This window comes from Anas platyrhynchos, chromosome 24, assembly GCF_047663525.1.
Source record: "Anas platyrhynchos isolate ZD024472 breed Pekin duck chromosome 24, IASCAAS_PekinDuck_T2T, whole genome shotgun sequence".
Classification (NCBI taxonomy): Eukaryota; Metazoa; Chordata; class Aves; order Anseriformes; family Anatidae; genus Anas; species Anas platyrhynchos.
In genome coordinates, this window is record NC_092610.1 from 4,383,636 (window position 1) to 4,407,435 (window position 23,800).

At 63.9% G+C, this 23,800-nt stretch overlaps 2 protein-coding genes across 4 annotated transcripts; both read right to left on the reverse strand.

Moving 5' to 3' along the window:
• Positions 1-1,280: 1,280 nt before the first annotated feature.
• On the reverse strand, positions 1,281-9,474 carry E2F2 (E2F transcription factor 2). Of its 2 annotated transcripts, none has more exons than XM_038167398.2 (6): positions 9,195-9,474; positions 4,376-4,463; positions 3,920-4,139; positions 3,676-3,834; positions 3,325-3,439; positions 1,281-3,036 (listed from the first exon to the last, which is right to left on the reverse strand). In XM_038167398.2, the coding sequence occupies exons 1-6, from the start codon at positions 9,450-9,452 to the stop codon at positions 2,554-2,556; spliced, it is 1,323 nt and encodes a 440-aa protein (XP_038023326.1). In that variant the 5' UTR covers positions 9,453-9,474; the 3' UTR covers positions 1,281-2,553. The 2 variants fall into 2 exon arrangements, with proteins under 2 accessions (XP_038023326.1, XP_027299767.3); XM_027443966.3 differs by lacking the exon at positions 9,195-9,474 and adding an exon at positions 5,341-5,556.
• Positions 9,475-16,481: 7,007 nt separating this feature from the next.
• ID3 (inhibitor of DNA binding 3) lies at positions 16,482-17,769 on the reverse strand. 2 transcript variants are annotated; one of them, XM_072027444.1, is made up of 3 exons: positions 17,218-17,769; positions 16,961-17,032; positions 16,482-16,723 (listed from the first exon to the last, which is right to left on the reverse strand). In XM_072027444.1, the coding sequence occupies exons 1-2, from the start codon at positions 17,536-17,538 to the stop codon at positions 16,976-16,978; spliced, it is 378 nt and encodes a 125-aa protein (XP_071883545.1). In that variant the 5' UTR covers positions 17,539-17,769; the 3' UTR covers positions 16,482-16,723; positions 16,961-16,975. The 2 variants fall into 2 exon arrangements, with proteins under 2 accessions (XP_071883545.1, XP_027299760.2); XM_027443959.3 differs by having other exon boundaries at positions 16,484-16,726; positions 17,218-17,768.
• Positions 17,770-23,800: the final 6,031 nt, after the last annotated feature.

The following is a 23,800-nucleotide window of genomic DNA, read 5'->3' on the forward strand; positions in this document are numbered from 1 at the left end:
GGCAGCGCACGGGCTCCGTGTCCTACTGGCCTCTTGCCTCTCCCTGGCCCATGCAGGTCTGAGGAGCTGGATTTGGGGTTCCCTTTACCTGGTGATTCACTGCAAGGACAAAAAATTAATTTTTTTTTTTTTTTTAAATGGGCCTTTGGGTTTCCCGGCAGAGGACACGAGGATGCCCTGCAGGACCCCTGCACCAAGCAGTCCCCAGCCGGGGCAGTCAGGGGGTGGCAGAGCCCCCTCCTCTTTCCTCCTTTCCCTCCTGGCTGCCCAGAGAGGGGCTCAGAGCTGGGCAAAAGGCCCAATGCAGCACCCCAAACCACAAAGACCCCCAAACCTGCCCACCTGCACCCCCCCCCAGCTCCTTTCTGCTGCTCCCACAGCCCCCTGCAAGCCCCCAGACCATTTCTCTTGCACTCTGTGGCTCTGTTGAGCCCCGTCCCCCACAGCTCACGGTGACAACATTAAAGAAAACCCAGTAAAGAACCCCCCCCACCCCCCAAACCCTGGGCCAGCAGCTGGCCAGGATGGGGTGTGTGGGGCCCTGCTACAGGGGTGAAGGTGTTTATAGGATGGGGGGGCACCACACACCCCCCTCAGCCCCCATCTGGCAGGCACAAGGCTGTGACCCCGGTGGGACTGCTGCGCTGCAGGGGAACAGGAGGAATTTGGGGGGCTCCCAAGGGGTCCTGGCTGGGACCCCCCCACCATCCACCCACATCCTTAGGGTACGGGGGGGGCCAGCCCAGGGCAGGGACTTAGAGCAGCGTGGGCCAGGTTTGGGAGCCCCCCCCTAAAACCCCACAGCCCCTTTTTTGGGGTGGCCCTGCCACCTCCTGGCCGGCCCGGGGACTGCCAGGCATTGGGGGGGGGGGGGGGCGCACGGCTGCGACACCGCCGGCGGCTCCGGGACGCGCAACCCCTCGGGGATGGGGACAGGACCCGGTGCCACCCACCCTCCTCGGGGTGTCACCGTGTCCCCAGCACCGTGGGCAGCACCAGGTCACAGCCCAGCAATCCCGGGGCAGGACCCTCCATGGGGACAGCCCCACAGCCCCCAAAGCTGCCCCCTAAAGCGCATCCCGACCCCAGTGCTTGTCCCACGCTCGCTGCTTTGCTCAGATCACGGCTTCATCTCAGCCCCCTTCTCCATCCACCCACCTCGGAGCAGGCTGACCTGCCAGAAATCCTAAACCCAGACTTTTTTTTTCCCCCAAAAAACCCCCTCCCTCCCCTCCAAACACTGCAGGCAGCGCCGCTTCGCTTCGAGGAAACCAAACCCCTCTGACTCCCAAGTTTTATTTCATTTCATCCCCTCCCGAGCAGAAAACACCAAGTGCCACGAGTTTTTTTTTTTTTCACACCAAAACACATCCTCACCCACACCACGTCCAAGCCAAACTGCAGGAGAGCGAACTCGAGGAAGGACGCCTTAAATACACTCGCTTAAACACCCGACACGCCAAAGAAACCCTCGGCAGCGCCGTGCCGAAGGTGGGTCCCGTATAAATACAGTGCAATAATTAAGGTACAATTTACAAGGGCAGGAGAAGAAGCCTGGAGGGAGGAACTCTGCCCGAAGTTCCCAAGGGGATGGGGTCAGGGCAGGATTTCCCCCCCTGGCGCATCCTTGCTGCGGGATGAGGCCGTGGGGAGCACAAACCCAAGTGGCCGCATCCAGCCCCAGCGCCCGGCCCCCAGGGGAAAAATCAGGGCAGGGAATCGGCTCCAGGTTGATCCCAGCATGGGGAGAGGGGGCCAGGCCTCCGCGCCCCCCAGCGAGGAAGGGGAAAGCGGTACAATTAGGGAAAAGCTTGGGTTTCTCTGTGGGGCACAGCTGGGAAGGACCAAGGGGTCCGCGGCGCACCTGGCTCTGCCGCTGGCACAGCCACACCAACCCCCCCACCCTGCTCCCAGCACCCCCCCATCCCAGTCACCACCACCTCCTGCCCATTAAGCTCCAGTTCAGACCCCCCCCCAGCACCGACAGCTCTCAGGGAGCCGGCACAGGCAGGAGAGGGGATGCTCCCTGCCCAGTTTGCTGCCTGCTGGTTTAAGAGGCTCGGCGCCCTCCCCTCTTTAACAAGAGGTGATTTCATCTTGGCTAATAGTTTTTAAGGATATTTCAGCTCTGGGGGGGGGGAAGCACCACCTCGGTGGCGTTCCATCCATCGGCTCAAACCCCAGGAGAGCTGCACCGTGCCCCGTAATACCCAAACCAGCAGCCACCACCCCGAAGCACCAGTCGGACTGGGGAGCAAGCCCCAAAATGTGACCCCACACCCAGCAAAGCCCCTTCTGGGCAGGGGTTTCTGTGCTGCCTGGGGGGGCTGGGGTGTCCCTAACCCCATGCCATGCACACAAAGCCCCCCCCAGGTCTGCCAGCAGCCCTCAAGCCGTGATGGTGACGGAGAGGAGCACGGCCCTGGGACCCCCAAACCCCCAACCAAGGCAGAGCCACGCAGGGCGCTGCGCTCTCCATCCCACCCACCTTGGGGACAGGCACGGGGGGGGGGACAGCAGGCAAAAGGGGGGTGGCATCGGGGAAGCAGAGGCTCAGTTCTTCAGCAGCTCCCCCAGGTCATACGCCTCGAAGAGGTCGCTGACGCCCTCGCCGTCCTCCAGCCCCCAGAGGTAGTCGTCCTGCTCCAGGGGGGGCGAGAAGGTGACGAAGGGACCCGAGTCCAGGTAGGAGGGGGCGCAGGGCAGCTGGTCCTCCGTCTGCTGCAGGAGGTGCTGGGGGGAGCCCAGCAGCCCCGTCCCCACCTCCAGCAGGGAGCCGGGCCCCCCCGGGCTGGAGAGGGGCAGGGACGGGGACAAGGATGGGGCACGGTGCCCGTGGAGGGGCTGCGGGGATGCGCCGGGGGGCTCGGGGTTGTTTTGTAGGGAGGGGTGGGTGCTGCTGTCCTGCGGGGGGGGAGTGGTGGTGGCGGGGGGGACGTCGTGCTGCTTGGTGGGGCTGTCCTCCGGGATCTCCTCGGGGCACAGGTACACCTCGATGGGGCCGTTGGTGCTCTTCAGGTGGAGCTGCAGGTTGTCCTGGCGGGGCAGAACAGGGCTCAGGGGGCACCCAGGGGGGCACCCAGAGCCCACCCCGCTGCCCCCAAACTGTGTGAGGTCCCAGCAGGGCACCACCCCACACCCACCACCCCTAAAGGACCTGCTTGGGGTCAAACAGCCCCACGGAGACACCCCAAAAGCTCTCGGGGCAATGCTGGGCTGCACCCGTGAGATGCCCCAGATGGCACCGTGGGGCACGGGGTGGGCACGGCAGCATCCCGGCACCGACCCCACTGCTGGGGGGACAGCTCCCGGCCCCACACACACCTCGCTGAAGTCCGGCACCTCCAGCCTGGTCTCGGGGGGAGCCTTGACGGCGATCACCGTCTGCTCCTGGAAGCTGCTGATGGTGCGGAGGTCCTGGTAGGTGACGTACGCCAGCGTGGGCAGGGAGGGGGTATAGGAAAAAAAAAAAAAAAGCAGGACCACGAGCGGGACGACCCCAATTCCCCATCGCACAACGCTGCCACCAGGCAAAGACCCCCAGGGACACGTGGGAGAGCCAAAGACCCCCAAGGACACGTGGGAGAGCCACGCGGGGAAAAAGAAGGAAGAAAATGGGACTCGGAGGGGGTCCCCCAGCCCCCCGCAGCCACAAATCCCCCCGGTTAAGGATATCTCTGGTTGTCCTCGTGGTCCGTCAGCTGCCGGAGCTGCAGGGCGCAGTCGTGCAGGAGCTGCTCCAGCGCCCGCTCGCCCTTGGCCAGCTCGGCCAGCTCCCCCCGCAGCGCCTGCTGCTTGGCCGCCAGCGCCGCGTCCTCGAAGATCCCCGTCCCCCTGCGGGCGGAGAGGCGGAGAGGTGAGGACCCCCGTCCCCCAAACCGCCCCCCTCCCCAAAAACCCCGACCGGAGCGTCGCCTACATCCACTGGATGTTGTTCTTGGACTTCTTGCGGATGAGCTGGATGCCCTCCAGCACGTTGGTGATGTCGTAGATGCGGCGCTTCTGCACCCCCAGCACCTCGGCGGCGCGGTTGAGGTCCAGCACGCCGTCGGCCGACTCGCTCAGCAGGTGGATGAATTTCTTGGTCAGCAGCCCCAGCGAGGTGTCGTAGCGCGTCTTCTCCCCGGGGGATTTGGGGGCTGCGGGGAAAGCAGAGAACCCCCCCCCCCATTATTTCCTTAGCGTGGGGTGGAGGCGGCACGGCGCTGGCCACGCTGGGGTCGATAAACTTGGTGGATTCCCCAAACTGGTGGAAAAATACCCAAGAAAGAGCCCAGATCTGCGTCCCCATCCCGCCACCCCATCCCCCTGGGGTTTTCCACCCACATAGCCCTGAGAAACGGGGGTGTCCCCCCCCCTCGGCACCCCAACTTACTCCTGGGGCTGGGGAGCTGCGCCAGGGTCCTGCCCTTCCCCTTGGGCGTGCGGAAGTCCAGGCCCTCCAGGTCCAGCTTCCGCTTGGCCTGGAGCAGGAGAGAAAAACCCACACTGGGGGGGCAGGACCGGGCTCCCCCCCGAGCCCCCCCCCGGAGCATCGTGGAGCCCTGGGACCCCTCACCGGACACCACCAACACCCCTTATGGGAAGCGCTCCCGCTCGGCACCCCGGTGCAGGTGATGGGGCCACCAGGGATGGTTGGGGTGGGGGGGCCGGACCCCCCCCACACTCCCACCCCCCCGATTGCTTCCTGCCCGGGGAAGCCGCAGGGATTTCCCCTTTTCCCCTCGCCCCCAGCTGCTGGCACGGCTCCGGGGGCCGAGCCCTGGGAACGGGAGGTGCCGGCACCCACAACTGCTGGGGGGGGGCGGCAAGAATGGATCCTGCCCCCCCCCCAGACCCCCCCCGGGTGGTCTGAGGGGCACGGGGCTGCTCCCCAGCACCACCACCCCGCCACAGGTACGGGCAGCACAGGGGACCCCGCCGCCACCCATGGGTGCCCCCAGCCACCTGCACCCAGCTGGAGCAAAGTGGGGGGGGCAATGGAGGGGGGGGGTCCATGGGGTCCTTGGGGTCCTTGGGGAGGGGACACCCTGCCAAGCAGCTCCTTGGTGTAACCCCCAAGGGACCCCCCCCAACCTCCAGCATCACTTTGGGACCCCAGGAAGCAGAGGGGGGGGGGCAGAGCAGAGCTGGGGGTGTCAGCAACTCGCCCCCCCCCCCAGCAATGCGCACAAGGACCCCCCCCCACCCTCCCATCCCTACACACAACCACGAGGACTTTCCCTGGAGAGGGGGGGGGGAATAAAATTTGGCTCAGCAGCAGAAAGCAGCCCCCCAGTGCCCCCCCCCCGGTGCCTCCCCACTCCCCCCAGAGTCCCCCACCCCCCCCCAATCCCATACCTGCTCCCAGGCCGGGCTGTCCCACAGGGCCCCCCCCAGCACGTCCCTCATGGCAGCGGGGTCCCCGTGGCTGCTCGGCACAGCTCCGGCTCCCCGGGGAGTGCACCCAGCTTTGTGGGGAGGGGCAGGAGAGGCGCCGGGGGCTGTTTTCCGCCCCCCCAGGGAGCCAGGGCCCTCCCGAGCTCCTGTGGGAATTCGCTGCCTCCCCCGCACCCCCCCCACCCGAGCAGGTTTGCCCCAATCCCCGGCTCTGCCCCCGAGCACCCCAATGGGGAACGGGGAGCGCATGGGAAACGCCTGCCCCACAGCAGACCCCGAGCGGCTGCCAGCGAGATTTGGGATGGGAACGGGGAGGGGGGGGACATCCAGGGCCCCCCTCCTGCTGGAACCCAAACCCTGACCCCCCCCTGGACACCCCCAACCGTGGCCACCCGCGTGTCCCCGTCACCAAGTGCGGGGCTTCGGCTGCTCCCCCCCTCCTGGAGCAGTGGGGAAACTGAGGCACGGAGCCGAGCTGGGAGGGGGGGGACAACTTGGACCCCTCCTGCAGCTGGGGGGGGGGGGTTCCGGCCAAGGTTGGGACACGGCCACCAAGGACAAAGGACAAGGGGGTCCCCTCCTGCGTCCCAGCTGCCGCCCCCCCCCCAGCCGGGCAGGATTAGGCACACGACAGCTGAGCCAGGCACAGCCAGACCCCAACGGGGGGGGGACAGGACGGAAAGAACCAGAGCAGGCGGCCAAACCCCGAGCCCCCCACCCTGGGGGACACTGCGGGACCCCCCCAACACCACCCCCAACCCACCCCTGCTTGGGGAGGGGGCACCGCAGCGCCCCGATACGGTGCTGGGGGTGGGAAAGGAAGCGCCAGCAGGAGCCTGAGGTCTTGGGGGGGGGGATTAAAAAAAAAAGGGGGGGTCCGGGCCCCCCGCCAGCTCCTCCTGCCAACAGCCCCGGCGCCAGGGGCTACACCCAGCGCCCAGCCCAAGCATCAGAGCAACCTCTCCCCCCGGGGGCCGCGGGCGCTCCTCCTGCCAACGCTGGGTTTCAACAGCGCCGCTGCCTTCCCCGGGCTTGCCCGGGCTCTGCCCGTCACCGCCACCCCCCCAAAAACACACACACACACCCAGGGCCCCCCCCCTTGGAGCCAGCCCCGCCACCCCCCCACGCTCCCCAGGGCGTGGGAAAAGCAGCACCCAAAGTAAAAGGGGGGGGTAAAGGGGGGGCACGATGCGCCCGGCTGGGGGGGCACGGGGCACCCCAAGGTCCCAATTCTGTTTTTGGGATGTGGTGGTGCCAAGGGTGCTGGGTCTGGCCATGGGATGCCGCCCTCCTTGCCCTTTGGGATATGGGGGGTGTTTTTTTTTTTTGCAGAGCCCCCAGCTAAAGCCAGATTTTGGGGAGGGGGGGGGGGGGTCAGCCCCCGGCTGCAGGATGGGGGGCTGGGAAGGATCGGGTCCGGGATGGGGACGGCAGCACCATGGGGTACTGCAACCCCTCCGAGGGTCTTGGGGCATCTCCGACCTCTCCAAAAACCCCAAATCCTGCACGGAGCAGGGAAGGGATGTTCCCAAATGAGAGAAGCTGAAGAGGGGGGGGCACGGAGCCAAAAGGAGCCCTGGCAGTGGGGTGGGGGCCCACAGGGCACCCCCATGCCCACCTGCAGCACCCCAAAGTCACCCCTCCGCTGGGTGGCTGTGGGATCGGGGCGGGTCAGGGAAACCCCCCAGTAAAGCTGGGGGGCTGCCGAGGGGTTCGGTGCCCCCCCCGAGGGGAAAGGGCGCTGCTCACGGTGCTGCCACCCCCCCCCCCCGCCCCAGCTGCTCTTTGCACTGCCTTGCCCTGCCCGCCCGCACCGAACCCACAGCGGACTCTGAACCCCTTTTCCCCAGCACGGAGGGGGTGGGGAGGGCCGGGACCCCCCCCTCCTCCCCGAGGCTCCTTGGCAGCCCTACAGAGACCCTACAGGGATCCCATATGGCCAACGGCGGGGTGGGATCAGCCCCGGCTGACACAGCTCCGAAATGGGGGGAGAGGCGTTTGCCAATTCTGGGGACCCCAAAGCAGACACCGAGGGAAACCTGGGGTCTTTTGGGGTCACAGGGGAACACCCGGCTTGCCTTCCCGCAAGGGGACACGGGACAACCCGGGGGGGGCTCCTGGCTACGGCCATACGAGGCAGCTGGGGCGAGTGTCCCTGCTTGTATGGCACGAGTCCCGCGGGCAGGTGGGAGCGGGGAGGAGGCTCCTTATCTGCTGGCCCCGGCTCTGCACACAAAGCTGCTGCTCGGGAGCGTGCCCGAGCCACCAGGGCCACGAGCCAACGGGGCCACGAGCCACCGCAGCGGGGTCCCCAAAAGCAGGGTCCCCAGGAGCGGGGTCCCCAGGAGTGGGGTCCCCAGGAGCGGGGTCTCCACCTCAATGCGCACCCCACAGCCAGCACTGGGACAGACCAGGACCCCCTAGCACAGAGTGAGGTGCCCCCAGCACCACGTGAGCCCCCCCCAGAGTTGTACAGGGTGGGGGGACATGGGCAAGGAGCACCCCGAGTATCCCCCGGGCACAGCACCGAGCAGGGGTGGCGATGCCAAAGAGACCCCAAAAAGCCCTGCGACGACGCAGGCGCTGCGTTTGGGGGGATTTGGGGTGTTTTATGGGAAGGGGGGGCGCTGAGTGTCTCTGAATATAATCACCCCCAGCATCCCACGCTGTGCGGAGACAAAGGCGGCCAGAAGCAGCTCCCAAAGCCGGGGAGGGGACAGGTGGCCCCATAGCCCCCCCCCCGGGATGGGGCCGTGCAGAAGGCAGCAGCCAGGACAGACCCACATGGGTGGGGAGGACAGCAATAAATAAATAAATAAATAAAATAAAATAAAAATAAAAACTCTGCCCCCACCGCAGCGCCGTCCCCAGCTGGCACCAGGCATCAGTGCCCGGGGAAGGGGGGACAACCCAATAAATGGGGACGCTGATGGGAGCGAGCGGGGTCTGGGATGGCTCCAGCACCGGGGAGAACAGAGGAGCACAGTGAGGGCTGGACGCACGCCCGGGGCCGGCAGGAATTAAATGCCAGCCCCAGCTGCCAGCGGGACCGGGCAGATTTTTTTTTTTTTTGGGGGGGGGGCCCCCAGGAGAAGCGGGCCCCAATACCGGGCACGGGGCAGCCTCAGTTTCCCCATTTGGGACCCATTTGGGTTGTGCGAGCGCAGCGCCTGTCACTGCTGGGTGACACGGCCAAATTGGGGCTGTCACCGGCACCCCCCCCCATAAATAAATAAATAAATAAATAAATAAATAAATAAAAATAAATAAAACAGCCCTCAAAAAATAAAAATAAACCAGCTCCCAGCTCGGCTCCTTCCTCCCAAGGAGGAGGAGGATGGTTTCACATCGAGCCCCCCCCCCCAAAAAAAAACACCACTGCAAACCCCGGGGGAACCAAGCTTGGGCAGCGGAGCTGCAACGCCCCAGCCCCGTGTGCCCCCCCCCCCGGGACGGGTCACGGCAGCAACCCAGAGCGGGAGGGTGGGGTGGGGGGGAAATAAATAAAAATGTTTTAAAAAAAAAAGCAGAAAAAGGGAGAAAAGAGGAAGGCGGGAGGCAGCCGGGGAAGTTGAGAAACGCCCGAGCCCTGCCCCCCCCCCCCCCCCACAAGGCCCGGCGGTGCAGGGGGACCCCCAGAGGAGCTGCACGACCTGGGGGGGGGGCTCCTGGCATTGCCCCCCCTCCCCTCCTTGCTCCCCACCGCGTCCCCTCTTTGCACCGGGCCGGCAGCTCCCCCCCTGCCCCCCTCCCATCCCACCCCCCCCCCCAAAAAAAAATAAAATAAATCAGGGTTGGGGGCGCAGACACCTTACCGGCAACCGTCCCGCAGAGGCCGATCGGAGGGTCCTGAGGTGGGGGCTCTGGGGGGTGGCGAAGAGGCAGCCCCCCCCCTGCGAGGAGCCCCGGCTGCAGCAGGCTGCGGGCAGGGGGGGGCTGCACAAAGCGGAGCCCCCCCGCTCCGAGGAGCCCATGGCCGGCACGGTTTTTTTGGGGGGCCGCTGGGCAGGGGGGGGCGGGAGGGCCGCGCCCCCCCCCGGGGCTGGGGACACTCCCCGGGGCAGCCGCAGCATTGCAAAGTCCTTCCGAGAAGCCGGCTCGGGGGAGGGATTTGGGGGGGGGGGGGGGAAGAGAACCGAGCGGCTCCGCGGGGCGGGGGGGTCACGGCATCACCGGCGGCTTTGATTTTTTTTTTTGGGGGGGGGGGTCGTGGGAACCCGCCGGACGCGGACCTAAAACACCCCGGAAAAAAAATAAAAGAAAAAATTAAAAAAAAAAAAAAAAGGCGCGGGGGGGGGGGGCAGGAAAAAGGAAGGCGGAAAAGGCGCGCTCGGCCCTAAAAACACCGCGTTTCGCCCCAAAATCGCCGCGTTCGGCACCAAAATCACCTCGCTCGGCCCGGATGGGACCGGAGGGGGCGCGTCCCGGTGCCCCCCCCCGCGGTTGTGCCCCCCCCCCCTCGGTGCCGGCCGCTGCTTTTCCTCCTCTCTCTCCCCGGGTTTTTTTGGCCTTTTTTTTTTTTTTTTTTTTTTTTTTTAAGCGCCAAACCCCGTGCCGCGAAATTCGGATTTCCCGCGGAAAACGCCGCGCGCTGATTGGCTGCCGCCGCCGCCGCCCCGCCCCCGGCAGCCCGCGGAGCCGCGCGGCGGGGAGGGGGAGGGGCCTCGTATGCAAATTGAGGGGGCGGGGCTTATTTGGCGCCACCTGCTCGGGTTATCGGCGGGTGGGGACTGGGACGGACTGGGACTGGGACTGGGGCAGAGGCGTGGACTGGGACTGGGACGGGGACGGGGACGGGGACTGGGACGGGGACTGGGACCGGGACCGGGACGGGGACCGGGACCGGGACTGGGACAGATGGGGACTGGGACTGGGACTGGGACTGCGGACTGGGACTGGGACAGCTGGGGACTGGGACTGGGACTGGGACAGAGATGGGGACTGGGACAGAGATGGGGACTGGGACTGTGGACTGGGACAGATGGGGACTGGGACTGGGACTGGGACTGGGACAGAGACGGGGACTGGGACTGGGACTGGGACAGATGGGGACTGGGACTGGGACTGGGACAAACTGGGATGGGGTCTGGGACAGGGACTGGGAGTGGGACAGGGACTGGGATTGGGATAGACTGGGAATGGGACTGAGGCTGGGACTGGGATAGGAACTGGGATAGACTGGGAATGGGACTGGGATTGGGACTGAGACTGGGTTGGAGACTGGGATGGGTATTGGGACTGGGATAGGAACTGGGACTTAGATGGGGACTGGGACCGAGACTGGGACAGGGATGGGGACTGAGACTGGGATGGGGACTGGGACAGGGACAGGGACTGGGACAGGGATGGGGACTGAATCTGGGACAGGGACTGGGTTTGGGATAGACTGGGAATGGGACTGAGACTGGGACTGGGATAGGAACTGGGATAGACTGGGTTGGGAACTGGGATGGGGACTAGGACTGGGACTGGGATAGGAACTGGGACAGGGATGTGGGACTGGGACTGAGACCGGGACAGGGGCAGGGACTGTGCAGGCGGGGGGGTGTGGGGGGGGGTGAGTGCTCCAACAGGGAGTGAGCAGCAGCAGATTTGGCCTCGGGATCCTAAATCTCTGTGTTTTCACCCCAAACAGACCCCGAGTTTAATCCATTGTGGCTGGATCCCCCCAATCCCAAAGCCCCCACTCTCGGGGCTGCAGCTCAGGCACAGGGAGGAATTTCTTACCAACCCCCCCCAAAAAAAAACGAGCGCCCTGCAGAGCCTCCCAGCCCTTCCTGCTGATAGCGGGAGCAAAGTGCAGACCTCGGCCCCCACCGGCTGCAGGTGGGGGGGGGGGGAATCCTCTTCTGGCCTCCCGCCCTCCGCCCACCGATGGGGCTTGTAGGAAGCACTCATTTGGTCCAAATTCTCCCGCTTTGGGGCTGGGGGAGGACTAAAAAGGAGACATCCTGTCTGATGGCTGGTGGTGGCCACCGGGACCCTGGCCTGGTTGTTGTTGGTGGCCACGAAGACCCCTACCTGGGGGTTGGTGGTGGCCATGGGACCCCTGCCCATGGCTTATGGTGGCCACAGGGACCCCCTGCCTGGTAGTTGGTAGTGGCCACGGGGACCCCTGCCCATGGTTGGTGGTGGCTATGGGACCCCTGTCTGATAGCTGGTGGTGGCCACAGGACCCCCTGCCCCATGGTTAGTGGTGGCCACGAGGACCCTGGCCTGGTTGTTGTTGGTGGCCACAAGGACCCCTGCCTGGGGATTGGTGGTGGCCATGGGGACCCCTGCCCCATGGTTAGTGGTGGCCACGAGGACCCCTGCCTGGTGGCTCATGGTGGCCATGGGACCCCTGCCTGGGGGTTGGTGGTGGCCATGGGGACCCCTGTGTAGGGGATGGTGGTGGCCATAGGACCCCTTCCCAATGGTTGATGGTGGCCACAGGGACGCCCTGCCCATGGCTGATGTTGGCCACAGGGACCACCTGCCTGATGGTTGATGGTGGCCATGTGGACCCCCTACCTGGTGGCTGGTGGTGGCCACGGGGACCCCTGCCCATGGTTGACAGTGGCCACAGGACCCCCGTCTGATGGTTGGTGGTGGCCACCGAGACCCCTGCCTGGTGGTGGCCACAGGACCCCCGTCTGCCCGGTGGTTGGTGGCCACCCTGCTGCCACACACGGGGAGGGGCCATCGGGGTGTCCCCGTCGGTCCCCGCGGGGGGGGAGCAGCCCCGGAGCAGCCCCCCCGGCCCTGGCAGCGCCGCCGGCCCCGGCTCTTCCTCCTCAGCTCCTGGGGGGGGCAGCAGCGAGCTGCGGAACACGGCGCGGCCCCCCCGGGGACGGGAGGGGGCACGGGGGGACGGGGGGACACGGGGGGGGTGAGGTGCTGCAGGCCCCCAGCCCGGCTCACGGCTCTGAGCCAGCTGGGACAGCTCGGACCCCCCCACGGCACCACCCGGCTGGGCGAGGGACCCCAGGGGACACAGGGGGAGGAGGTCGGGGGGCGAGTGGCCCCCACCGCCCGGCCACCGGCTGCCCCCCAGGTGCAGAACAGAAACCCTCGTGGCTTCTCCGGGGGCTGCTATGGATGAAGCCCCCCCACAGATGTGAGCGTGGGGCCTCCCTCCCCATGCGTGGTGCTTTTTGGGGTGTCCCCCCCCCAAAAAAAATGGAGCTGTGGGGTTTCACAACCCCGTCCCGGAGGCACCGAAAGGGATGGGAAAAGGGAAAAGCGAGGAAGGGGCAGCGGGGCTGGTGGGGGGGGCAGCCAACGCTCACCTTCTGGGGGGGCTTCGGGGTCCTGATGAGCGAGGATCATCCCCACCTTGGGGACGGGGGGTGACCTTGATGAGGGGGAGGCCGGGCAGTGTCCTGGGGACAACCAGCAGATGTGTTCCCGGTGGTCCCAAATGTCCTGGTGGGGAGCCTGGGCCCCCCCCCGCAGCCGCTGGGCTGTGGATGTGGCCGTGCCCCCCCTGCTGCCCCCTCCCCACCTCACCGTGCTGTGCCTTGGTGTCCACGTCCAGGTGGCCACAGGTCGGGGTGGTCCTGGTGGCCCCGTGCCGGATCCGACCCCATTGTCCCCCAACCCTCCCGTGGACATCCTGGGGGGCAGCAGAGCCCCCCCACCCCTCACCCTCCTGGTGCTGAGCGGAGAAGCCATGGGGGGCGCTGGCAGAGCTGGAGGGGTTAATGCGGAGTCAGTCCCCCAAACTGGTCTGGCTCCAGTTTGAAACCAGAGGGACACTGGTGGGAAAAGAGAGGGGACATGGGACACGTGCCAGTGCTCCCGGAGCCAGGCTGGTCCAGTACCGCCGCCAGCCGTTCCCAGTTACCCCAGCAGCGCCCCTCCCCTGTCCCAGTTTGCCTCCTGGAGCTGCTGCCCCTTCCTTCCGTGCGGATGGGGAAACTGAGGCACGGGGGGAGCTCGGATCCGGGTCCTGGCAAATTTGGGGGCTGCACCTGGGGAGCCTGGGGCTGCTCGGTGGTCCGGGGGGGTCGGAGGGGAGGGGGCTGCTGGGGGGCTGAGCAGGAGCCCTGAGACCCCCCCACCACTGCACGGGGCTTTTGTGCGTGTGGCTGTCCCTGCTGGGTGCACACGTGTGTGCACACGCGTGTGGGTGCATGCACGCGTAGGTGGGTGCGTGCACGTGTGTGTGTGCAAGCGTGCATGTGCTCACGGGAGCTGTGCACGCACGCATGGGTGTGCATGCACGTGCTGCTGCGGAGGGCGTGCACACGCGTGTGAGCTGCACCCCGGCAGCAGCGCGTGTGTGTTGGTGCACGCCGTGCACGCACACGGATGTCCCAGCACAGCACGCGAGTGGCTGCCGCGCCGGGGGGGGGTGCACACGTGTCCGTGCCAGCGTGCGTGTGCACACGCGCGTGCCCTCACAGGAGCGCATCCGTGTGTCTGCATGGCTGGAAGCATGACCACACGCGTGTGCAAGCATGCACAAATGTGCACGCGCATGCAAAAGCGCATGTGCGCACTGGCTGTGCATGCACGGCGGCACGCGGCCAAGCACGGCTGTGCCACGATCCCGCTGCCACGCGCAACCACGAGCACCACGGGTGTGCAAGCTCCACGAGCGAGCCCGGGCGCGCACGAGGCCACGCGTGTGCGTGTGCTGGGTCCCAGCGCGGCGGAGGTTGGCGGAGGGCCGGGAGGCCTTGGCCGGGCCGGCAGCGGGAGGAGGAGGAGGGAAGTGCGGCTCAGACAGCGCGGCGCCAGCAAACACCTGCAAACAGCTCCGGGCACACAATGGCAAATACAGGTGGGGAACCGCGCCGCCGATTGCATCAGACTCCCGGCTGCCAAGAGCCACCGCCACCAGCACCAGCACCCCGCTCGGGGCCGCTTTCCCAGCAGCACCCCACTTTTTTTTTTATTATTATTATTATTTTTTTTTTTCCCCCTTTTTTTTCCCATCCTTTCGTTCCCCAGATGAAAGCCGGCCGAGGGTTGCAGCGGTACGGCTGTAGTGGGGCTGATGTTTTCGGGGGGATGCGGGGGGGTTGTTGCGAGAAAGCTGCCCCGTAACGCCCGGCCCGGCCCCACTGGAGCAGCGGGGGCTATTTTTAGGATTTTGTCCCTTTTTTTAAAAAAAAAAAATAAAAAAATCAGGATTTCCAAGGAAAGCATCGGCGCCACGCCACAGCCCTGTGAAGGGAGACGGCGTGGGGGGGTCCCAGCGGCGGTGGCACGCAGGGGAGTTGTCCCCGACGCTGTCCCCACTGCGGGGGGTCTGGGAACCATGGGGTGGCCACAATGGGATGCGGCCACCAGGAGCTGGCACCGAGCCCACGGTGCTGCCAAACCCGGGAATCCCGGTCCCCAACAAGGGGCATGGGGAGGAGATCCCCTAAACCCCCCCAGGCTGGGGGTGCGGGTGGCCCCGCTGTGGCATTGGGGTCTCACCGACCATCACTGTGGGATAATTGTTCCTTTTCAGCCACACAAGCAGAAACAAGGTCCTGAGCCTCCAGCTGTGGGGACGAGAGGGCAGAGGGACACCCCGATGGTCCCCAGTCCCCCCCCCCCAGTGGTCCCAGAGGTGATTTGGGGCACCCCAATGTCTGTCGGTGCCGGGTGCGGAGCCGTCCCCGTCCCATTTCCAGGGAAGGCAGCGGTGTTTTTTGGCCAGACACCCACGGCCCCACATCACCCCATGGGGCTGAGATGCTCCTGGGGGGCAGGGGGCACATGCAGCTCATGGGGAGAGGTTTGCACATCCGCACGAGCCCCCCCGCTGCCTTCCTCATCCTCCTCCTCCCCCCCCAAATTATCTCACCTGGAGGCTGCGGAGATTTGGGGACACCCCAATGCCACCAGCACCGTGCCCCTGACCCCGGGAGCAGGGGGCAGAGGTGATGGTGCTGCCAGGGGGGGGTTGAGCAGCCAGTTGCCCCCCCCGGGGAGCAGGATCCGGCCCAGCTGTGCTGCAGCCACCCCGCAGCTGAGCCAGCCCAAGGCTTGGGTCACATCTGCTTTGGGGCCAGAGGGGAACCAGAAGGCTCATATTTGGGGGGGGGGGGGCACATTTCTGCTCCAGGCAGCCCTCCCCCAGGGCGCTGCCCCCACATCGCTGCCCCAGGGACCGGGACAGAAGGAGGGGGGCACAAAGCAGCCGCCCCCCAGGGAAGGGCAAGGCTCTGGGCAGCTGCAGCCCATTAGCACCCCTTCCTCTGTGGGGGGGGGGGGGGTCACAGAGCCCCCAGGGCCACCCTTTGCATGGGGCTGAGCCCCAGCAGAGCTGTCCCAAAGTGTGGGGGGGCAAAATTTTAGAAAAATCATCTCCCCCCCCAACACTCCGGCTACACCTCCCGCTGCTCCCCGGGGCTCGGCAGCGCTGGGGGGGGGATGAAGGGGGGGGGGGGCACCTCAAACCTTCCCTATCAGATAAGGAGAGCAGCACCCAAAATAGCTGGCAGACACCTCCGCCGGGAGACAGCAGCCTAGGGTTAATTCCTCCCATACCTGAGCTGACATTTCAAAGCTATTAAACAATTAATGAGATTCCTACCGTAACCCTAGAAGTTACGATCGCAGCTCGATGGCAGCGAGGGTTTTTTTGTTTTTTTTTTTTTTCCTCCAACCCCCCCCCCCCCCCCAAAGGGAAGCACGGAGAACGAGGCGAGCTTTATTACGTAAAAACGGTAACTTTTATAAAAAGTTTATAAAGCAAGTACAAGGCATGTTCGCAGAAATCTCACCTTCCTGCACAAAAGGTACAAACGTTATACTCTAGTATAGAGCTCCACAATACACGAGGCCGTGGCCCCAGAGAGTTTGGTTCGTATTCGAGGACCCCCCCACCCCTCCCCAAACCTCCCCCCCCCCCAAACCTCTATCCCCCTATTGAACGCCTCGAAACAGGGCTCGATCGCTATAATCCAAAAATATACAGACAACCACCGCGTCTTCACCAGTCTATCGGTACAAAGTGTCTCGTTTTATAAAGCGGGCTGGAAAAAAAGTCCTAAAAGAAGCCGGGATTTTGGGATCGCCGCTCGAAAACTCGCCGAGGAGGCAGCTCCTGGTCGCGGGGGGAGGACAAGGGGGGGGCGGCAGCCGCCTCTCCCCTTGCCTGGGGTCTTTTTTTTTTTGAGGGGGGGCGATGCACCTGGGGTCTTTTTATATATTTTTTTTTAATTTTTTTTTGTCTCCGGGCGATGGAGGAGCCCAAGGGTGCTTGGGTGCAGCCAGGTGGCCCCCGTGGTGGCCGGGGGGGGCTCCGGGGGGGCCGCGGCAGGTCGCAGACAGCCTGGCGCCACGCAGGAAGCTGCTATTTACCTCCGGCCGATAACGAATCAGGAACCGACACTCGCTGCGTGTTTGCTAATTGGCACTGCTGGGGGGGGGGGGAGAGAAAGAAAGGAAGAAGAATTAAAAATAAGAATTTTATATAAAATCGGTTTGAGCGGGGCGGGGGGGGGGGATGAGGGGAGCGGGGGCAGCGCCGTGCGGGGGGATCGGGGTTGGATGGGGTGGGGGGAGAAGGTGAGGGGTGGGTTTGGGGGATTTGGGGGACGGGGGGGATGCTCGGGGGGGGTTTGGGGGTGCTGTGGGGGGGGGACACACTCACCTGCTGGAGGAGGCGTTAGTGGCACAGGGCGCTCTCGTCTTTGGAGCAGAGCTCGGAGGCCAGCTCGGCCGCCTGCGGAGAGCGGGGACAGGGGTCAGGGCCACGGGGGCAGCAGGACACAGCCCCCCCAAACCCACCCCTCCCTCTTTAACACCACCACCCCCCTTCCCGTGTCAGTCCAACCCCATAACCCTTATGGGACCACCACCACCACCACAACCACCACCACCCCCAGCCCCACGGCGCCCACCCCGTACCTTGAGGGACAGCAGGGTGGCCTCCGAGGACGGGTCGCGGCCCTTGGCCTCCTCCTCCAGCACGATCTGCAGGTCGAAGATGTAGTCGATGACGTGCTGGAGGATCTCCACCTGGCTCACCTTGGTGCCCTGCGGGATGCCGGGCACCAGCTCCCTCAGCTTGGAGTAGCAGTCGTTCATGTCGTACAGGAGGCTCATGGGTTCCTCCAGCGCCGGGCTCTTGTTGCTGCTGCCACGGGCGATGGCCAAGCTCTGCTCCGACAGGCAGCACACGGCCTCGTAGCAGCTCCTGACGGACCTCACGGGGCTGATGGCTTTCATCTTTTTGGGGTTTTTTGGTTGGTTTTTGGAGGGACGACGTTGAGGTTCTGCTGCGGGACCTGAGGTGGCTGAGGCTGAGGCTGAGGCTGAGGCCTCCGAGCCCTGCGGCCTCCGAGCTCCTCCTGGCCCTTCACCTCCTGGCCCCTCACCCCTCAAATCCCCTCTTCTCAGCCCCTCGCCCCTCAGCTCCTTCAGCCCCCGACCCCTCAGACCTCGCTGGCGCAGTGGGGCTGGGGCAGCCCGGCTCGGGGCTATATAGGGCCGCCCCTCTGGGCCCGCCCCCCTCATGCAAACCGGCCCCGGCTCCCCCCCAAATTATGCAAACCAAGCCCTCAGACCCCTCCCACGCATGCAAATGAACCCCGAGGAACCACGCTCCCACCCCAAAATCCACCCCCCCCCCACCACGAGTGACCCTTGGTGGCCAGGGTGGCCCTGTCCCCACATGTCCCCCCCCACACACACCCCACAGCATCACCACAGGGCAAAACCCCAAAACCACCCCATTTTTTTTTTGAGGGGGGGGCTCCCCCTAACTCCATTTCCCCCCCCCTTTGCCCCCCTATCCCTTTGCCCCCCATCCCGGAGGATTTTCCCCTCCAGCTTTTTGGGGTGGGTGATATTTCCCCCCCCCCTTCCCTTTTTTTTTTTTGCTTTTTGCCGGGCGATCCCGTAGGAAATTAGTGCCGCCCTGTTCCTCAATTCGCTTCTCATATGACCTCCAGACTTTCTGGCGTCAGGAATTATCTTGTGACCAGCAGAAAAAAATTAATTGCGGTAAAGCTGAGGTTACGATGGAGAAACCAGATTTAGGTCAGCCGCTGCGCTCCTGCGAGCGGCCGCGAGAGGTTTTTTTTTTTCCTTTTTTTTTTTTTTTGGAGGGGGGAGCGGAGATTTATAGGCACGGGGGGGGTTATTCCAGCACGGCCCCCCCCCCCTCAGCCACCCCAAAATGCAGCCGGTTCAAAAAGCCCCGAGCCGTGGGGACATCGGGGTGGCCGGGCCCTGTGGGTGTCACTGCAGAGGGTGGCGGTGGCACACGGAGGGTCCGGGGGGGGGCAAAGGGCCCGCGACCCCCAGATGGTGAAAGCAAGGGGCGATGCCCCCCCCCCCAAAAAAAAAAAATCCTCGTTGGGGCGTTTTGGGGGAATTTCCGTAAGTTTTGGTTGCAGGGGGAGCGCAGGGAGGGGGCGTCGTGTTGGGGGACACCCCGGGACCCCGCTTGCCTGGGGCTCCCAGCTCTTGTGGGGGGGGGCAAGGGGGGGGGCAGAGGCACCTGGAGCAAATTACGCCTGCCCACAGCAGCAATTTATTCCAGATCTGCCCAAATCCCAGTTCGGTGGCGCTGGGTTTTGTTTCCCCCGTTCCGACCCCCCCCCGGGGGCTGCACTGCGGGGTAATGGGGGGGGCAGCAGCCCCCTGCTTCTCCCCCCAGCCCCTCGGAGACCCCAAAACTCTCAAAGCAGCAGCTTTTTTTTTTTTTTTTTTGAGGGGTCTTTTTGAAATTTAAAAACTTTTTTTCCTACCCCCCCCCCTTTCACCCTCCCCATAAACTTTTCCTGGGAAATCAGCTCCGGGCACGGAGCGGGCACGGGGGGATCCCAAACCCTTCCTCGGTCTGCTCAGGGGCAAGCAGGGAGGAGAAGAGGGACACCCCCCAAAAATAAGATCAAATAGGGTAAAAAAAATAAGATTAAATAGGACAAAATAAAATAAGATTAAAAAATAAAATAAAACAAAATAAATAAAATAAAATAAAATAAAGTAAAGTAAGATAAAATAAAATAAGATAAAATAAGATAAAAATGAAATAAGATAAAATAAAAATAAGATAAAATAAATATAAAATAAGATAAAATAAATATAAAATAAAATAAGATAAATATAAAATAAAATAAGATAAATATAAAATAAGATAAAATCATATGAAATGAAACGAAATGAAATGAAATAATGAAATGAAATAATAAAATGGAATAAAATGAAATGCAGTAAAATGAAAAATAACGTGAAAAAAATGAAAGAAAATGAAAAAAAAAAAAAGAAAAAAATGCAAAAAAAAAAAAAAAAAAGTAAAATAAAATAAAGCAAAACCAAGTAAAATGAACTAAAATCTGGAAAGCCCCCCGAAGCCCGGCACTCGGCAGCCCCAGCCCCTCTTCCCAAGCCCCGCTCGGGCGGCCGAGGGGTCCCCGCTCCGTTCCCATGCCCGCTCCCCGCTCGCCGCCCCCCATTTCCCAGGGGGCTGAAAGGGCTGCGCCGGGGGGCTTTTGTTTGCAGGGGGTTTTGTTGGCGGCCGTTCCCACAGGCCCGGCCGGGGCGGCGGGACCCGCTGCCTTTGCCCAGCTGTGGCCCGGGCCCTCCAGCTGTGTTGATCTAACTCCCGGCCCCAGACAGCCTGGCGCCAGCCCTGTGCACGTCATGCATTCACACAGGGATGCGTGGCCAAGGCAACCTCCCCGCGCCATGGCCACGGCCCCGAGCGCGCGAGCAAGATGGTTGCGCGGGGACGTTGGCCGGCCTGGCTGCCCGGTGGCTCCCCGTCCCAAACGGGGACACAGAGATGTTCAATTTTTTATTTTATTATGAATTTTTTAATTTTTTTTGTCTATGGGATCAGGCTCGCCGCAGCGGTTGGGGTGTCCTGCGTCGTGTCGGCGGCCGGGGAGGCGGATTTCTTGGCGCGGAGAAAGGGGAAAAGGAGGGAAGGGAGAAGGGGGGGGGTAAAAGAGAGGGGGGGAAAGAGAGAGAGAGGAGGGAAAGGGAGCGGGAATGCTCCAGAGTGCAATGATTTCATGTTGAAAAGGGCCCACACTGTGTGTTTTATTAAAAGAAAAAAAAAATGAAAAAATTAAGGGAAAAAAAAAAAAAAGAGAAAAGGAAAAGAGGCGGAGGCGAGGAGCGGCGGGCGGGAGCGGGGATTTACCCCCTGCATGTGAACACGGCGCCCCGAAACGGCCCCAAAAAGCCCCCAAGTGTCACCCCACATCCCGCTCCCACCCCCTGCCCCCCACCACCCCCTTTTCGGGGTCATTAACCCCTCTAAATTTGCCCCTAATTTCCCCACACTCGGGGAGTTCCACAAGCAGAGGCCTGTGAGCGATCATGCTCCGGATCCACACTCACCACCCCCCCAAAAAAAAATTAAAATAAATAAATCCTCATTTCATTTTTTTTTTTTTTACTATTATTTTCGGTGTTTTTCTCCCTAAATGAGGCCATACAGGTGGCAGGATGCGGGGCGCACAAAGCGGCGTGGAAACGGCCAGCTCCGGCCCCGCTGCCCCGCTACGGGGACGGCGAGCGGGGCCCCGCTGTTTTGGGGCTCGCCGGCATTTTTGGGGGAATTTCTCGAGTTCTGGAAGCCGGAGGCTGCCTGGAAGCGCTGGCTCCGGGGAAACGATTTGGCCGGGAGAGGGGAGGAACGGAGACGTGGCAAACGCCCAAGTGAGCTACAAAGGGAAGAAGGGCTCTTCCCCAGTGGTCATCTGGATCCACTTTCAGGACAAGGACAGGGGATAAATCCCGGCTCCCTGCGCTCGTCGGGGGCCCTTTGTAACCGGCCCCACTCCTCCAGCTGGGGGGCTCGGGGGGGACCCCGCGGCACTCGATGCGGCCGCATCCATCCCTTGGGTTTTGGGGATGCTCCGCGCCGACCTGGCACGGCCCCTGCGGGCTGCTGGGGGGCACATCGGGATGCTTATGGGGCAAAAGGGATTCTGGAGTCCCCAAGCACCCCTAAAAAATCCCCTTCCCACCTTGTCCCGAGGGCCATATCCAGCCCGGTGCCACGCTGGGGCCCAAAATGCCCCAAAGTGAGCGGGGGCCCAGCATTCCCATGGGGGCTGGGGCTTTGGGGTGGGCACCGCTGCCCCGCTCCGGATTTCAGCCACATGAAGGACCCCCCCCAGCACCCCAAAAAGGGGCCGTGAGCCCCCCCAGTCCCGTCACTAGGAGACTGGATTCGGCCCGGGGAATGCGCAGCCCTCCCCGAGCGCTGTTTGTGCAGGGGATTAGCCCCGGGGACCCTTTTTGTCCCCCCCCCGTGTTGGAGGCAGGCGCTGAGCGTCCCCCCCTGCGGCCAGGCACAGCCCAGCCCCTCCGTGCCTCAGTTTCCCCAACCTCCTCCAGAGCAAACCCCCGGGGAGGGGGGGGCTGAGATCCCAAAGGGGCCTGGGGGCAGCTCGTAGAGGCCATGGGGGTCCCTGGGGCTGGCTGGGGGGGCAGACTCCCCAGGGGATTTTGGTGCCCCCCCTCACAGCAATCACAGCCTTCCCTCTCGCCTTCACTTGTGAGCAGCGACTGACCCCTGGGGGCTCAGCCCAAAATGCTGGATTTCACCTTTTTGCCCTCATTCTGGGGAGGCTCCGTCCAGAGCAGGGTCCTGAGCTGAGCACCGAGAAGGCGAAGGGACCAAATCCCCCTCCTCCAGCACCAAAACCCCCCCAAGCAGCGCCCGTTTGGGCTGATGAGCTGCTCCCTGTCCCCGTGCCGTGCCTCAGTTTCCCCTCTCTGCCCTATTCCGGCATGGGGACACCCCATTATTTTGGGGGGGGTGGTGCCAAAGCCACCCCCACTCAGCCAGGTTCCCCTGGGGCACCAGCAGGAAGGATCCGTCCTCGTCTCAATCCAGCTCAGGGGAAACTGAGGCACGGCCTGCGGGGCTGCTGGGGGGTGGGCACCTCTGGGATGGGGCAGAAGAAGCTCCTCCATCCCTGATCCCTCAGGAGACCCAAAATTAGGGGGTTCCTCACCCCCCCCAGGAGAGCCTGACCTGATTGCCTGCAGCAACGGGTCATCATTAGGGACCAGAGTGAACGCAGGGAGGAATTAACTTTGTGCACAAATCCCAGGGCAGGGAGCGGAGCGCAGCCTTCCCTTTGGGGTGGGGGGGAAGCTGTGTGGCCCCAACCAGTCTGCCCAGTAGCCACCAGCTGGGGGGGGGGGCTCCATGGGGACTGGGGGGCTCCCGCAGCCCTGGAGGGCCTCGGCGGGCGGCGTTGGCTGTTCCCAGCGCCGGGATTCCCCGCAGCTGCTTCCTGCCGCCCTATCTCACGGGCGCATCTGGGGGAGCCGGGAGCGGCCGCCCCCCCCCAGCCGCTTCCTGCACTGCCCCCCCCCCCGGCCCCAGCCGCTGTTCTCACGGCCTCCCCCCAAGGCCGGCCGGAGACCCCTGGGGCCCTGTTTCCCCCCCCCCCCCCCCCAAAAAAAAAATGCCCACCCTGGGCCTGACCCCATAACCCCCCCCCCATGTCCCTCTCCCATCCGCATCCCTGGGGTGTTTCGGCCCCCCCCCAGGATGCTCAGAGCATCCCCAGACTGCATCCACCACACCCAAAATTCGGCCTTGCCCTCCACCCCCCCCTGATTTCTCATTTCTTTTTCTCCTGCTCATCCACCCCACAAAATTTTGGAGGGGGGGGGTGCAGGTGTGAGCAGCGGGGTCGGGTGCAGGTGTGGGGGGGCCATGGGGTGCCTCGGAGCAGCCCCGATCCCGCTGCCAGCGGGGTGTCACCAAGCGCCTCCAGCCTCCCACGATATCCTCCTGGGGCTGGGGGGGGGGGGGGCACCCCGAGTGGGTACAGCCTCCCCCACGCCCCCCCCGGACCCCAAAAAGTCGAGGTGCTCTGGCCCCGAGTGGGGAAACTGAGGCACAGGGCGGGGGAGCAACTCCCCAGCCCGGCAGCGTTTTGGGGTCTTATGGGGGAGTGGGGGCGTTGTTGGCGTCCCCCCCCCCGCATCCCTCCGTTTCTCAGCCCCCCAAAATTCCTCCCCCGGGTCCCGCCGTGCTGCAGGATGTGGCTTTGCCTCGTTCCACCCCCGGAGACCGTTACAGCTCATCACACCCGGCCCCCCCCCACCCCACCCCACGCTGCCCACCCAAAATTCGCATCACCCTGTGGAGAAGACAAAACCCTCTCCCCCCTTCCCGACCCCGCTTCCACCGACCCCAAATCCCCCAGATCCACCCCGAAACGGGCCGAACCCCACGGCAAACCCCATCCCATGCCCCCCCCCCCGGCTGCAGCCCCCGTCCCCCACGGAAAAACTCGGGGGGAAGGCGCCTTTATCGCGGCCCCATCGGCCCGCACGGGGCAGCTTTATTTTTAGCGGAGGTGAAAGGCAGCGCCACCAGCGCGAGAGCATTTTTCCACTCGCATCTGCGTTTGTACAATTTGGGTTTCCTGTCGCGGTTTCGGCGCTTTTCGAACCTGCCCCGAATTTTTTTTATTTATTTTTTTATTTTTTATTTTTTTTTTTT